The 16,726-nt window shown below is 40.6% G+C and overlaps 1 protein-coding gene across 1 annotated transcript; it reads left to right on the top strand.

Moving 5' to 3' along the window:
- Positions 1–1,460: 1,460 nt before the first annotated feature.
- Positions 1,461–7,917, top strand: LOC139457191 (uncharacterized). The gene is made up of 6 exons (XM_071238613.1): positions 1,461–1,590; positions 2,104–2,190; positions 3,760–3,822; positions 4,293–4,388; positions 6,066–6,308; positions 7,607–7,917. The coding sequence occupies exons 1-6, from the start codon at positions 1,461–1,463 to the stop codon at positions 7,915–7,917; spliced, it is 930 nt and encodes a 309-aa protein (XP_071094714.1).
- The last annotated feature ends 8,809 nt before the right edge of the window (positions 7,918–16,726 follow it).

The raw sequence follows: 16,726 nt of genomic DNA, 5'->3' as shown, positions 1-16,726 counted from the left end.
TGTTTAAATGTACGTGGTTTGTGTTATACGCGGATATTTATCCTCTTGTAGAAACGTTAGTAATTTATTTTTCATTTTATCCGTTAATAAACATATTCGTCCCATCTTTCTTCCTGTTGTTAAGACACAACATGAAAAAAACGCAGTAAATATGTTAAAAGGGAGACTATTCAAATACCGATTTTCAATACATTTGCAAATTATATCTATATTACTATTGCTTGAGAAAGGGTTACATGATCTTCCTTAAAACAAGGTATTGCCCCGAGACCCAGCGATCAAAAGTGGTATTGCCCTGAGCGATGAAGCCATCAACGAGGGCGTAACGCAAGGCCAGTTGTGAATCGTCTTCTGTGACTTCCCTTGACATCCGATTCAATTACGGTTGAATTTTAAATATTTGGGTTTTATATATTATGTTATAAACCAATCATTGACCACAATTCGGTCTATTTTATGTTCTGTTTGATTGATAAGATTTACATTCATTCTTCAATGAATTTGGCTAATACTCGATTCTGATTGGTCAATCAAAGGTTTCAAATCACAATAATTATCTCTGATTGAAACCCTTCTTTTAACGGCTGCACCACCACCTGATACGTTGATTCTTATGAATCAGACAACTGTTTAAATGGGTTAAATATTTAGAATAAAACTGTGTATATTAGACACGTGTCTAAAATCCGAGCAAAATGATTTAATATCTCCATGCATCTCGTACCCACCTAGAGGTTATCACATGGATATACTTGTGTAGATGTTAAAGGTAGGCTACACCAGGTAATGGAACAACATGAACTCTGTGTGTGTGTGTGTGTGTGTGTGTGTGTGTGTGTGTGTGTGTGTGTGTGTGTGTGTGTGTGTGTGTGTGTGTGTGTGTGTGTGTGTGTTTGTGTGTGTGTGTATGTGTGTGTGCGTGTGCGTGCGTGCATGTGTGTGTGTGTGTGTGTGCTACTCTCTCATTTCTTGGTGACATTCCACTCTCTCCACTGATCCTTAACTCTGATACACCATTTCCAGCTTTTCTCATACTTTATTCTTTACAATATTGTCTAGTTGTCATGGCTGACAAGGAAAAGTAGGGCGAGGTTTGCTGCCTCGTTCTGATCTGCCTCGTGCATTGGTGAAACAATGGAGGTTGACGTCAATACACGTTCCCCTGAAAAAATCTATGATATCGATCTCTGTGCCATACTTTCGTTCAAAACAGACAACCTTGCCAATCCCTGCACCAATATACGAGATATAGATCTATTAGAAAGTTGAAAGAAAACTTCACCGGGAAACAATATATAGCAACAATTTAAATTCATCTTTGATCTAATATATTTCTTAAGCAAACGCTCTTTCTGCACAAATCACAACAATGAAATGACGCCATCAAATTCTATACCGTGTGTATAAATAAGCAGATATAGTGACATCAGTAAGGCAGGTAGGCTAGCAGTACGTCTATCATGAGGTCACTTATAACGTTGCTCCTTCTGGGTGTGCCTGTATTGGCCGTGCTCCGCTACAGCCAGGAGGATATGACCACACCCCAAATCGGATTGGGTAGAGCCGAGGCAGGGAATCCGACCAAGCACGGTATATTAATGAGTATTTGTGTTGATAACAAAATGTCGTCTTACAGTAGATAGTATTCGGGGATGATAAATGGATGCCGACTTACAGTAGGTAGTATGTTGGGACTCATTAAAGGTTGTCGTCTTACAGTAGTTTTGAATCCAGGGTTGAAAGAACGTAGTCGTACAGTGGGTTTTATCATGGGTTGAAAAAAGAGGGTCATCTGTACAGTAGGTTGTATCCTGGGTTGAAAAAAGTGGGTCGTTGTACAGTAGGTTTTATCCGGGGTTGAAAAAAAGAGGGTGATATTTACAGTAGGTTTTATCCTGGGTTGAAAAAGGAGGGTCATATTTACAGTAAGTTGTATCCTGGGTTGAAAAAAAGAGGGGCATCGTACAGTAGGTTGTATCCGGGGTTGAAAAAAGAGGGTAATCTTACAGTAGGTTGTATCCGGGGCCGAAAAAAGAGGGTCATCTTACAATAGGTTGTACCCTGGGTTGACTGAAGATGAATGATTACATGTTCTGTGTGTAGCCTCCGAGCAGGAAGCATGGAAACGCATGGTGTTGTCCCGACTGGATCAGCTGGAAGAACCACAACAAAGCGTGCGCTCCACAAACGGTAAACAACCATGAACAATATATGTTGGTTGACTGTTTACATTTAATATGGAAACAGTCCATAACCAATAGATAGTAGATGTTTTGCATTGAAAATGTACATGTACTCTATGGTTGGTAGATTGTTTGCGATTAAACAATACAACTAATGAGGCGTAAATATCTTACCCCTGGCCATCATAACCCTATGGGGTTTCCGAGTACAGATACCCAGTGGCCCAACCTAAGAGTCGACTTATGAGGTTAGCCTAGATGCAATGTAGGACCCATGGTTAGTAGATGGTTCGCATTGAATAATTACAAATAATCCATAATTGTTTGCTATTAAAATATGTACCTCATGGCCATTATAAGAGCCGACGAATATAGGACCTGGTTGATTGTATTCTCGCAACGGATGACGGGGGGGACACGGCTTTTGTTGTCACTAACCGTTATGAGGCTGCTGTGATACAGCTGGATGATTGTTGACTGCGGAGTAACACACATTCACTCATTCATTCTGGAGATAACACGTATAATGATAACCCTATTTCCGACTCCAGACCAAGTAGAGGAAGGTATTAAGTCTATAAGGGGATGTAGAGATGACGCATACAATGATAACCCTACTTCCGACTCCAGACCAAGTCGAGGAAGGTCTGAAGTCTATGAGAGGATGTAGACATGACGCATACAATGATAACCCTACTTCCGACTCCAGACCAAGTAGAGAAAGGTCTGGAGTCTATGAGAGGATGTAGACATGACGCGTACAATGATAACCATATTTCCGACTCCAGACCAAGTAGAGAAAGGTCTGGAGTCTATGAGAGGATGTAGACATGACGCGTACAATGATAACCCTATTTCCGACTCCAGACCAAGTCGAGGAAGGTCTGAAGTCTATGAGAGGATGTAGACATGACGCATACAATGATAACCCTACTTCCGACTCCAGACCAAGTAGAGGACGGTCTGAAGTCTATGAGGGGATGTAGACATGACGCATACAATGATAACCCTATTTCCGACTCCAGACCAAGTAGAGGACGGTCTGTGGTCTATGAGAGGTTGTAGACATGACGCATACAATGGAACCCTATTTCCGACTCCAGACCAAGTAGAGGACGGTCTGTGGTCTATGAGAGGTTGTAGTCATGACGCATACAATGATAACCCTATTTCCGACTCCAGACCAAGTAGAGGAAGGTCTGAAGTCTATGAGAGGATGTAGACATGACGCATACAATGATAACCCTATTTCCGACTCCAGACCAAGTCGAGGAAGGTCTGAAGTCTATGAGAGGATGTAGACATGACGCGTACAATGATAACCATATTTCCGAATCCAGACCAAGTCGAGGAAGGTCTGAAGTCTATGAGAGGATGTAGACATGACGCATACAAAGATAACCCTACTTCCGACTCCAGACCAAGTCGAGGACGGTCTGAAGTCTATGAGAGGATGTAAACATGACGCATATAATGATAACCCTATTTCCGACTCCAGACCAAGTAGAAGAAGGTCTGAAGTCTATGAGAAGATGTAGACATGACGTATACAATGATAACCCTGTTTCTGTTGCAGACCAAGTAGGGGAAGACCTGAAGTCTTTGAGAGAGGATGTAGACAGGCAGAACCAAAGCATGCGTAAGTATGTTTTATACAGTGAAATCCTGCTACTCCGGACATCCCACATTGAAACATGTTAATTCGAATGATTCACCGTCCGGTTTAACGGAGCTTTACTGTGAATCACTATTCCTTCACTGTGTGTTCACTAAACAATGTTTCACCGCTACAAGTATCGTAAGTCTAGTGTTGGAGTAACGATTGCCTTAGCGCCATGGTCGTTTTTTTGACGACGGATTTCCATATTGGTCATAACAATATGCACAAACCAGCAAAGACTTTGGGTGTTCAGAACACGTCGACAGTATTTCCATATACACCTGTATGTGCGGCTGTGTGGAAGCTAAATTTGACTTAAGAATATCCATTATATGTAAGAGACTGCGAACATTTGATTAAATCTCTAACCGTTAGCGCTCAGTCAGAAATTCATATTGGTCCTTCTAAGTTGAAGGTATGGCGTAAGGTATGGCGTTGTTTGGTTTCAGTGAGAATGGATCTGTTTGCGGAGACGATGTTACAACGTTTGCTGGTTTTGGAAAGCAAACATAAAGGCGACAACACAAGGAAAGGAATTGAGCAAGGTAAGCACATCTGATTTATATTACATACGATCATTATCATTACTCCTTTCAGTTTGCTTTAGAAATTGTCAATATACATGACAAAAAGGTATTCTTGTCTAATAAGAGTCCTCATCTTGCCCGAAACCGGAAAGGAACCCCAACACATAGCCGTGCCTAACGCTGTCGCTGTCCTGGGTCCATTGGGGAACCGGATGTAGAATACATCTGGCGCATATGAACAAGCATACGGTTCCCGTGGCCATGAGTCATTTGCCATCACTTGACAATAGCGTACGGACGGGGGTTTCAGTCTCGCCCTTTGGACCCGCGTTGTACACGTCGTTTTTCTAGCAGTTCGTAATGCTCTCAATACAACATATTTTATCACACCTGCATGTCAGAATTATGAGATCTGATTGGTACACGTGAACGTGATAAAATACTATGTATCCCGCCTTTGAAGGAAATAAATTTCTCTGCTTGTGAATTCATCCCTTATACCCCACCACGAGCAAGACCGGATGCACGTGGATTTCGGAGAGGCAGGATGAATCCCTCATATCCAGCTTCCAGGCAAAAGCCGCACGCTTTTTGTCGAGTCATTGAAAATCTCGTGACAGCACAAGCTGACCTCCGCTCAATCGAAGAACTGTTTTCTATCAATTTTGAACTTGTTTTAATTTTCACAATGTCACCTTAAAACATGTCGGTAAGATAAATTTGTTGTAGCAGGATAACAAGGGGTACATGGGGTTTTATGCGTCACTCGCCCCCGGTTCAAGGAATAAGACCTAGCGCGGGACGCATAAAACCCCATATACCCCTCGTGATCCTTCTACAACTTATAATAACTGTTGTATGAACCTTGGCTAGTATTGGGATAACTGTTGTACTACTGCCGTGGTGTCTTCTGATTCACCCTGGGATACAGTTGGGGGTCTGTTGTCAAAACGGGGTAACTACTTTATAAACTTTTGTCCGGATAACTGTTGTATAAACCACGGCTACTGTCTGGATAACTGTTGTACAAACCACGGCTTCTATCGGGATAACTGTTGTATAAACCACGGTTACTGTCTGGATAACTGTTGTATAAACCACGGCTACTGTCTGGATAACTGTTGTATAAACCACGGTTACTGTCTGGATAACTGTTGTATAAACCACGGTTACTGTCGGGAGAACTGTTGTATAAACCACGGCTACTGTCGGGAGAACTGTTGTAGCTATAGTCGGGGTAACTTCTTTATAAGCCTGGGCTACAGTCGGGGTAACTACTTTATAAGCCTGGGCTACAGTCGGGGTAACTACTTTATAAGCCTGGGATACAGTCCGGCTAACTACTTTATAAGACTGGGCTACTGTCGGGGTAACTACTTTATAAGCCTGGGCTACTGTCGGGGTAACTACTTTATAAGCCTGGGCTACTGTCGGGGTAACTACTTCATAAGCCTGGGATACAGTCGGGGTAACTACTTTATAAGCCTGGGATACAGTCCGGCTAACTACTTTATAAGCCTGGGCTACAGTCGGGGTAACTACTTTATAAGCCTGGGATACAGTCGGAGTAACTACTTTATAAGCCTGGGATACAGTCGGGAACCGGAGAAAGCAACACGTACGAAACATAAGATTGACTATTCGAGAGATGCAATATTGTAACATTTTAATGCTCACTTAACTGAAACACTGTAGATAGCGACCCAGATATTGTTGAAAGCGGAGGTACAACAAGTCACTCACTGACACCCCCTATCTGTTCGACGACACCACCACCACCACGAGAGGGAGCCACCGTCAATAAAACACTCACAGACAACGGCCTTGTTGCAAAGTACTCGTGTCGTTCTGGCTATTTCAACATCGGCGGTAACGTCCTCAACTCTATGTGCGACGCCGCGGGGAATTGGTCACAAGTCGACATTTCCTGCAACAACCGTGAGTTTTATATAGCAAAAACCTCGTTAACCCGGACGACACCGGTACCAGCGAAAATCCGGATATCTTAAGGGATAATTGTAAAGTAGTGTTAACCCTGTTACAATGAAGGCGTTCCCCATTGTGAAGACGGGTGTGCGGATTAACGAGTTTTCGCTGAGCTTTATAAGTGTATACTTCTGGGCGAAGGGTCGGTCCCTCTGTTCTAGGTACGATGGGCGTCACGGTATCACTTGAGACGATGTCAATACAATTATACTGTCATAATACAGCAGATAACGTTAAAACGCTAAATGTCTTAACGATTTTCCATGTATCGGGGTTGTTTCGGTTATTATACTTTGAATTATATTTTTATGATGCACACAGTTACGATTTTGTATCCAAGCACGAAATTGATATCGTGTATCGTGTCGTGGACACAACGACGAATTGTAACACCTCAAACTGTGAGTGAGTTGGGTTTAACACCGCTTTTAACAGTATTCAAGTTACATCGCGGCGTGTCAGCTTAATGTGGGAGGAAAGCCCCAAATGATGCAGGTCTCAGACGTTTACCACTTCGTTGAAGCCCACGAGCACGGGTATGGTGCTGACAAACCTAGAAACAGAATCGGGGCGAACCGGGATTCGAACCCACAACCATAGGTTTCTGGCGTGCCTAAGGGACGCAACTCTGCACAACGAATCGCGGCGCCATAGACGACTGGGCCACCCGTAACCCCCAACCCAAACTGGTTCAGGGAAAGCTGGTGTGAGTTTACTATCTCGTTTAAGGTATATAAAAACTAAGAATAACCAAGCAACCCGATGTAAGGGAATTTAAAGAGGGACAGTGCTCCGCCAGGTTCGATATTCGAGTCAAGCAGCTGTAACGTGGGCCACATATAAGACTGGCGCATTATCTCAGTCGTGATCAAGGGTTAGGTTGACAAACATCGTGACATTTGGATTACTTGAGTCAGATCTCCTGGGGATCCCGAGCTGATTTGACGGTTCTATATTTGTTTCATATTGCCTCTTTATCACAAGATAGATGAAGTTGAGGCTCATATTAATCTTCATATTATTCTACCTGACTTGCGTGTCATTGTACCCCGACGGCAAGGGACTTTGCCCATAAGATCAACCACTGGTTTGCCTGGCCCTGGTTATTTACAGGCAGCCGTTATAGAGCTGGGATATTGAATCATATGAATATAATCTCCTTTTCTCAATATATGAATGTTATTTTCTTGTCTATATCAATAAATTATCATCATCTTGTGAATATGAATATTGTCTTCTTTTCGTGGCAGTAACCACATGCCATTATCGGATCGGGAGGAGGCTAGTGTACGGGGGGACGACAGCAAATACCTGGTCAGGGCGCACCTGCCAAAAATGGCACAGGGAACGTCCGCACAGGCATGGATACGCCCGAGATTTTTACTTCTCCCGAACGTCCTTGGCTGGTGCTGAGAGCATCAAAGACGTGTCCAACTTCTGTCGTGACCCAGGAGTATTGAAAGGATCAGGGAAGCTATGGTGCTACACAACCGACCCCGGCACACGCTGGGAGGAGTGTAACATCCCCAAGTGTGAGACGGCATCCACGAGTGTACCTTGACCTGAGCCATCAGCCGGCATTATCGGAATAATAAATCTTTGACGTCAGGTTACAGTTTTTGTCGTCTGTTTAAAGCAATTAGATTGTATCTATTACCTCTCGCAGAAACATAATCTAAATAAATGCTCTTCCTGTTACGTGTTGATTCCCAAATTGTAACAGGAATGTTAACCCTGAAATCGATACGTACAAAACTAGATTGTGTAATCAGTAAATAACCACACAGGATCAATGAACAACCAACAAATCACATAGAAACACACAGGATTTGGTTTACAATCATAAAAGGCAGTACAGTGGATCAAATACGTAAGATGCGAATGAATAATAAGCTAGATTAAAAAAGACAGTGCACTCACGAATGTCCTGTAATTGTCACGGTAGATAAAGCTAACAAATGTTATATTTGGCTTAACACTTTCTGAGTATACAGATTCTCGTACTTTTTGGGGGTTGAGTGCCCGAGATTCGAATCCACACTGCCAGAGTGAGGCACCCAATCGCCAGCACACAAAGTCAGCGATCTATCCAACTCAGCCACCGAGGCTTCAAGAAAAATGAAAGTCCGACAACTGGTAGTCTAGATCACGTACTTTTTGTACCCCTCTGGCACGGCTCCCCTGGCCGAAAGCTGTGAACACACAATGCCATTAGGAAGGTGGTCAAATATAACATTTGTTACATTCTTTGTGCTGCCACCTACAATCTACACTACTGCCTTTGTTTGATAGTGATAAATAAACACATGCTCATGATATAGTGGGAATCGTATAAGATTTCTTTAATAAGATAACGAAAATGTTTTTTGTCGCTCTCGATTATATAATAGTCAGCAATAGTCCCGCTGTGTCACGGCAGACTTTCCCTCCACAATAAACTGACCCGTGAAAGAACAGAAATACTTTTTAAAAGCAGCGTTAAACCCAACTTACTCATTCACTCACTCCGGGTGTTGGCCTCTTTCTCTGAGTCATCTGTTAAACGCATCAACAGACTTCTGGTGGTTTGCAAAACAGCCGATATTTGCGGTATGGAAACACTCTGCTAACACGTTCAATAAAAAATGACAGGAATAAAAGACAAAGTTTTAGCCGTAAAAACTTCAGCCGTAAATATACCACATGCGTGAAAGGGGAAAGAGTAGAGAAAGAGTTAAAATTTAACGTCGCATCGGCATTATCTGACCCATATAGCGACGAGAACAAGTTGACACACATACAATTGAGTCCTCGACACAAAGTTATATTTAAAAACAAATCTGTCAAACATATTTCGGTTCAACAATATTTTTTACAACTGTTTAACACACGGGCTATAGGCCACCAGTAACCGAAGCTAGGTCACCTGACTGGAGATCATAGGGACTTACGGCGCCTCAACTTCCTGCACGATACCCCAGGAGTCATCACTTCAGCTACTGGTGGTTATGCACAATATGAGCAAGTATTAAAACATTCACAGCAATGGGTTGGCTTAAAACACTTGTTTATGATTGATACATAGATTATGATAGGAATTATGTGTCACACAGGGATTCAATCATTTTACCGTAGTTTAACCTCCAAATCCTGCAATTCTGCTCAGGACTTTGCAAGCCATCTTTCACAAGTGGGTATGCTATCTCATTTCAATGCAGACCATTATGAGCTGGAATCCACACAATAACACACGTAATATACTTTGAGTTAAAAAATGCATCCAGCTTTAATATTCCATAAACAATGTCACTTCGTGAACCATTGTTAATAGATTAGATTGCCTTAACAGCTGCCATGTAGTCAGAAAATATAACTTCCTCATGATCATATTAATTAGCTCACCTTGAGCTTGAAGAATAGCTATCAGTTCAGCAGGCAATACTTAGAGATGGTCATATAACCTGAATACACTTGAGATGTAAAACTCAGAAATCCAATATGCCCCAGCAATTCGAACCAAGGCCGAATCCTTTGAGACCATTAAGAACGTGTGTGAAGTTTGCATAATGTTAAGTAAAAACATCTTGAGATATAGCTTTTATAACATTTGTACTCATTCTTTTGTTAATGGTTTAATTAATATCGTAACAAAGCCCAGATTTCAGGAGCAGCCAAGGAGCAGTATCATGGGGTGCAGAGGAACCTATTGAAGGCTTGTTCCCTTGCTGAAATAGGATTTGTTTGTTTGTTTGTTTAACGCCGCACTCGGGCAATATTCCCGCTATATGAAGGCGGTCTGTAAATAATCGTGTCTGGACCAGACAATCCAGTGATTGATATTATGAGAATCGATCCACACAATTAATATGCAAAAACTGACATAACCTTCATTTTAAATACTTATCTCCGGCCAAAGGAATGTCTCCAGAACACAGATAACGTCTGGAAACTTAGAATTATTTGATATGAATTGTTTAAGATTATCGCCATGGTCTACCATACTTTGAGTACCAAGGCAAAACAGTTTGGTAGACAAGAGTGTTAGCCATTATTCCGTTACAACAAGTAAACTTTTCAAAATATATTTAGTGACATCAAGCAGTAGATTAGTTTCAGTAGGCGATTCGATCTATTTGTTCCTCCTTGCTGGTCGCTTTGAGGCAGCCATTACTGTCCGCTAATGCAGGCGTGAGAGAGGTTACAGGAGTGATCTTGACAATGCGAGTGGCTTCCACATACGAGATTATTTTTTCAACCCGGACTCGCTGAATGGACACTGCTTCCTTATATTGTTCACAGCCTCGGTACAGATTACAGTGAATGCTCCATAATTTCGACACTTGGACGCACCATCAACCTTATAATCCCCACTACCTCTTGTACATACTGGACTTTTACTCTTGCTCCGCGAAGACACGTGGCCCAGCTGTTGACAATTGTAAGACCTAAATGCTGGGGGTACGTAAAGGCGGACAGGAAATGATTGAAAGTACACATTTATGTGTTCAGGAAGACGTCAAACGTCAGTAAAATACTTCTTAAATACTGTGAAAAGAAATCCATTGAGTTAGATAACAATTAGCAATTAACCAACGTAGTATCGGTTAACCCTTTGAACAAAGTATGTTGTTCTTACATCGGCACTTCACGCAAGGATATGAGTGTATTCCCTTTGTTTTAGAAAACCTAGACATGTAAACAGTCACTTTTGACATATCCACCGTGCAAGATAACAGTGATTAATCAATCAATGTCTTTTCTGTTAATCCTGTGATGACTACGAACGATCCGCTGATTTACAAAAAAGTAAATCAACTGATCATTGATCTCTTGCTGGGTTGCCACGTGCATATTGCATAACACACATTTCACCTCACTTCCAACCTGGATTTAGATAGAATAATTACAATAAATGAAAAATGGGAAGCTTTCTCAGGTATTCGGAGTGGTGCTACCACTAATTATACCTGTAATAAATTCATTAACTGAGCATCAAGTGAATGACGACAGATACACAAGTGTACGTTATACCAGAAAACGTGGATGACAACAAGGGTGTGGTTCATATCATCGACGCAATCCGAAATCCGAAAATGCTTTAACTGCATTGATACTTTCTTTAAACTATAACAATCAGGGGTATTTCCAAATGACGACAACCGATGAGCTCCGCCGTTCTTTTTGTCTGTTTGTATAGGCTGAAGAAATTAATTAACATGCGCCCTTTTTCGAAATCTTTATAGATCACGGTTAACCAATCAGTGTTCAAAAATGGGTAAAACAGATATTTCCTTCAAGTTTATTTTGCTGTCCTTGCAGACGGAAGCCCAGTCTCTTGTCACGCTCAGTTGCGTTGCGTATCATTCGGGTACTCACGGGCAAAAACAATAACAAAGGCAACAACCAGTCCCGGGGAATTGCTTTCGATCAGTGCCCCTTTAACATTCCACACTGCAGCCTTTAATAAGAAAGTGAGAAAGATTACTTAAGATTGAGTGACACATGACAGGCCGTTCCGGCATTATATTGCCTGCCAGGAATGAGACAGGTGCATCAAATTTTCTCCAGAGAGTATATGATAAATTGTTGAATTAGCATTAGATAAGGTTGAGAATTAATTGTGTTTTTCTCAATACATCTTAGACTGGTGAGTCGTCTGTTAGCCCAGCTAGAGTTAGAGGATAACCAGCCTGCTCATATTGAGCTATTTTGTACTGTTCCCCATATTTGGAAAGCGTATCGTCTACTACCCCAGCTGGAGCCATCTGGTAACAATCAATCACAAACTTCCCAAAGCCGTTCAAAAAAACAAAAATCCATCATAAAAAATGACAGAGTAATAACTAAACTACAAACAGTTCACACTGTTAAACTCCCACCTTCATCAAATTAAAAAAAACACCAAATCGTTAAATGCCCCCACTGCAACTTAAAAAAACCCGCCTGAACACGTAATACTATATTGCACACATTACCAGCAACACAGAACAACACTCCAATCCACACTAAATTTTGCAACAATCAAATGACACTAGAAACGGTACTTTACCCCCTAAATGACTTACAAACATTTAAAGCACTAGACATACATCTAATAAAAAAAGGCCTACTTGGCCAACAAGCTGCCAATAAACCCTAAACTTCTAAACCTATAAAAACACACATACTCCCTTTAGCCCTCCCCCCCCCCCCCCCCCCCCCACCCCACCCCAACACACACACACCTTTCACCTTTTGCATGGCATATTTCAAAATTCCAAATTTGCTCTCCAAATTAAGTAAGCAACCCTAAAAGCCCCACCTAGGTTGCCTCAACTTTTCGGACATACCCTTTTCGACCAAACACCAAATGGCCTGGCGGGCCCGTGCGCGAAATACGCATGTCGGAAAGCGCACGTTAAATTCCTAATTTAAGTAAGTAAGCATAAGATAAGGTTGAAAATTAATTGTGTTTTTTTTCAATACATCTTAGACAGGTGTGTCGTCTGCTAGCCCAGTTAGAGTTCGAGGCTAACCAGCCTACTCATATTTAGCATAGTTGGAAAGTGTGTCGTCTACTACCCCAGCTGGAGCCATCTGGTAACAATCAATCCCAAACCGCCAGTCACCCACTGGCCCATAGCCCCGACAGCTGAATGTCCTCCTATTTTTCACAAATTAAACTACCAGGCGGTACAGGAGCATATATCCAACGTCATACAATACAGAATAATACATCAAGATGGCAGATTCCATGTAAAGACTAAGTATTTCTATGGTACTGGAAGATATGTACAATAAATCTTGCTAACTGTTTTTAATCTGTAATCCTTTTGGAAGATAACAGTGGAAAATTCTGGAAATGGTAGAACCCGAGTACACCTGACGTATTTTACGTTTTACACTAAAAATGACATGGATGTGAATTACATCATGAACAGATAAAATAATCTACACACTGATACAATAAAAAACAAGCATATAGTCGACGAAGTTATCTATATCCCCCGTCCATTGTATAATTAACGCCCCGCCCCAAACCAGGTAACTGATCCAAAATTTCTCTTAGCCCATGTCAAAATAGCTGCAATGGAAATTCTAAAATAAACATTTCTAAAACTCCTTAATATAAAATGGCACCAGTACCGTTCAGTATGTGCTTTATTGACATGCAATGTTTGGCAAGGAAATATTTCTGGAAATAATGCCCAGTAATACAAATTTCTAAAATTCATAAATAGCAAAAGGCAACAATTCAGTATGTGTCTGATAGATGTGGAAAATTTCATCCGGAATCAAACCCTACCCATATTGCTTTCTAAGTCCAACTTGTTGCCATGGAAACGTAAAAAAGTGCCAGTTCAGTATGTGCCTAGTAGACATGCAAAGTTTTGTAAGAAAGTATTTAACGTTTTTTAGAGTTGTGCTCCGGAAACGAACACCACCCTTATAGTACCTACATGTAAGTCCAATTTGTTGCCATGGAAACGTATAAAATAAACATTTCTAAAATTCCTAAATTTGCAAAAATTGCAAAAGGCACCAGTTCAGTATGTGTCTGGTAAACACACAAAGTTTTGTTAGAAAGTATTGGAAGGGTTTTGAGTTAGCTCCAGAAACGAACTCTACCCTATAGAACCTTAGTCCAACTTGTTGCCATGGAAACATAAAACATATAATTTTCTAAAATTCCTAAATAGCAATAGCAAAAGGCACCAGTTCAGCATGAGTCTGATAGACATGCAAAGTTTCCTAGAGAAATATTTAACGGTTTATGAGTTATGCTCCGGAAACAATTTCGGGACGCACGCACACACGCACAGACGGACGGAACCCCGTTTCTATATCCCCTGCCAACTTCGTTGAGGAGGGGGATAATGACAAGTTGTGTGATTTATGTAAGAACGTTGACGTTGTTATTCGTTAAGTGTTTAAGAGGTCGCCTTCTACCTAAGCAATTTCGACTGACCTGTCCCTCTGTCATCGTATCCCTATTGCTGGGGCTAAATGCGTTCACAAAGTCTGTGCCTGCGTGGTGTATATTGCCAAAAAAGGATGGCATATTCTGTCAATACGGGCACTGTTTATAAAGAATAGGTAAATGTCTTTTTAGATATAAGGACAGTTTTTTAATAACACACTCATTTCTTGTAGATAGAAGACTGATAAATTTTGGGACAGATGGTTGAACATGGTAACATTTTGGAATCAAATTTCTCTTCTACTTTATAAAAAGGACAAATTAACCCCCAAAAAATCATTTTCTATTTCATAGCGAATACGTTTCATACATAAACTAGACGATGACTCTGTAGCTGTATTAAATCGAGTTTTCTGTACATTTAGATTATGACTTAAACAACGGAATGTACATACAGCTCTAAGAAGATCTCTTTCACATGCTAAAGTAGACAGATATTTTTCTGGTTCGAGTTGTGATTTATGAGATTAATAAACATTAAAGAGGGAAGAATTGGTGATTTTGTAATGCCAGTTTTGGAATGCTTTAGCTTTACATCGTTGTTTGAATACACCCATGAAGCATTTCATATCGCCGCAATCCTGAGACAACCACACATATGAAAAAACAGTCTTATATTAGAAACCCAGTTAGATTGACCAAATGCTTTTAACATATGGTAACAGGCAGACGGATATCTTGTTTCATGTAATCTAAGTAGTCGAACCAGTAGTGTTTATACATCCATTAATGATTTTTTAATTAAAATATGAAAGTGTGTTTAATAGGATCACAATAGTACAGGCAATTAAAGCGACAAAACGCTTTCCATATTCAATAGAAATTTCTGCATAAAGCAGAGTCGATTGTACAATTCCGACAATATAATGAGCATGTGTTTATGAATCATGAATACCACATGGAATGCCACGTGTAATTCTATCATTATGTTTTGTAACACTTAATCAATTCATGTACAGTGAAACCTCATTCAGTAGAAAACTCATAAGTAGAAAAAAATCTTCAGTCCTGCGCCAAGACTGTGGAATTTATATTTTTTAGGTATTTCTTTTACTAAAAGCCTAGGCAAGTCTGGATCAGTCTGGATTAGTTTTCCTTATTCAATTTTTAAATATATATATTTTTACTGTGATATTGAAGGTACAAGGTAAATGTCTCTCATTGGCCGGGTGCATGCCAAGGCAGGCCAGGTGCAGGACTTCAAAACGACTCCCAGCATATATCATGTACTTTTTAGACACTATAACTATAACTATGTATAACTATAATATTATTATTATTGTTGTTGTATTGTTCTTGGAAAGAGATGATACAATTTGTTTGATGTTTATTTAATATTACATTTAAACATGAACTACAGAAGATAACCACATGACTATGTTTCACAATGTATAATCTGCTAATATAATGTGGAATGTGTGAATGAATTTATATATAGGTAAGTGTGCCATGATGGTATTCTCAATAGTTACATTTGTATTTACCAAATGTAATATTTGGGATAACACTTTCTTCGTGAAGTACAGATTCTCGCACTGTTCGGGTTCGAACCCACACTGCCAGGTAATCGCCAGCACACAAAGTCAGCGATCTAACCCACTCAACCACTGAGGCTTCCACAACCTGAAAGTCTGACAACTAGTAGTCCTAGTAGTCTAGATCACGTTCCTTGTGTACCCCTCTGACAAGTGTAAATTGGCACGGATCCCATGACCGAAAACTATGTATACACAATGACATTTTGAAAGTGGTCAAATGTAACAAATGTTTAAATCCCAAATGGCATTGTGTAGCCACACGTTCGTATTGACCATGAGCTGAAATACACCAGCAGGTGACTCCCCTTGGTGTTCGGTTACACACTAACAGGTATTGAAACCATGCAGTGACCAATGTTATAACTGAATGTAGTTTGTTTGTTTCTGAGGCTGCACTCGTGAATGTTACAGCTATATTCGAGTATTGCCAAAGACACATAAGTGATTATGATTTACGTCGTTGGAATACGTTGAACGATATACAACGCTTATATTCCAACTTAAGAGCAGTGTTGGTTTAAGCCTTAATCAGCTATGACTTCCCCGTTGCTCAACATGGCCTACCCCGGGAGAGCGCATGCGTGAGTGATGACACAGATTAGGCAATCTGGGCTCACCAGTAATTAGACAATGTTGGTATTAATTGGTTTAGACAATGTGGGTATTAATTGGTTTAGGAAATTAGACGATCTGGGTATACTCCGCATATCTAGTGTCACTTAATTGCCCAGTGTCCTGTAACAGCGACACTTAAAATGGGAAATGATAAAGAAAATGATAAAGAAACTAACTAAACTTTAATGTTGTAGAAAATAACGCAAATGAATTGGAGTACAAGCGCATGAATTGTTATGATAAACTATCAAAACATTTTGAGAGTTAGGCCCGGGTTC

The sequence above is a fragment of the Haliotis cracherodii genome, unplaced genomic scaffold (genome assembly GCF_022045235.1).
Source record: "Haliotis cracherodii isolate W230 unplaced genomic scaffold, xgHalCrac1.p SCAF_1, whole genome shotgun sequence".
Classification (NCBI taxonomy): Eukaryota; Metazoa; Mollusca; class Gastropoda; order Lepetellida; family Haliotidae; genus Haliotis; species Haliotis cracherodii.
The sequence above is the reverse complement of the archived record's forward strand: the minus strand, read 5'-3'. Positions and strand labels throughout refer to the sequence as shown.

Coding starts and splice junctions, on each gene's coding strand:
- LOC139457191 (XM_071238613.1), top strand. CDS start 1,461: ATGAGGTCACTTATAACGTTGCTCCTTCTGGGTGTGCCTGTATTGGCC. Junction 2,191..3,759: donor AAGCGTGCGCTCCACAAACG/GTAAACAACCAT, acceptor TTTCTGTTGCAG/ACCAAGTAGGGGAAGACCTG. Junction 3,823..4,292: donor CAGGCAGAACCAAAGCATGC/GTAAGTATGTTT, acceptor GTTTGGTTTCAG/TGAGAATGGATCTGTTTGCG.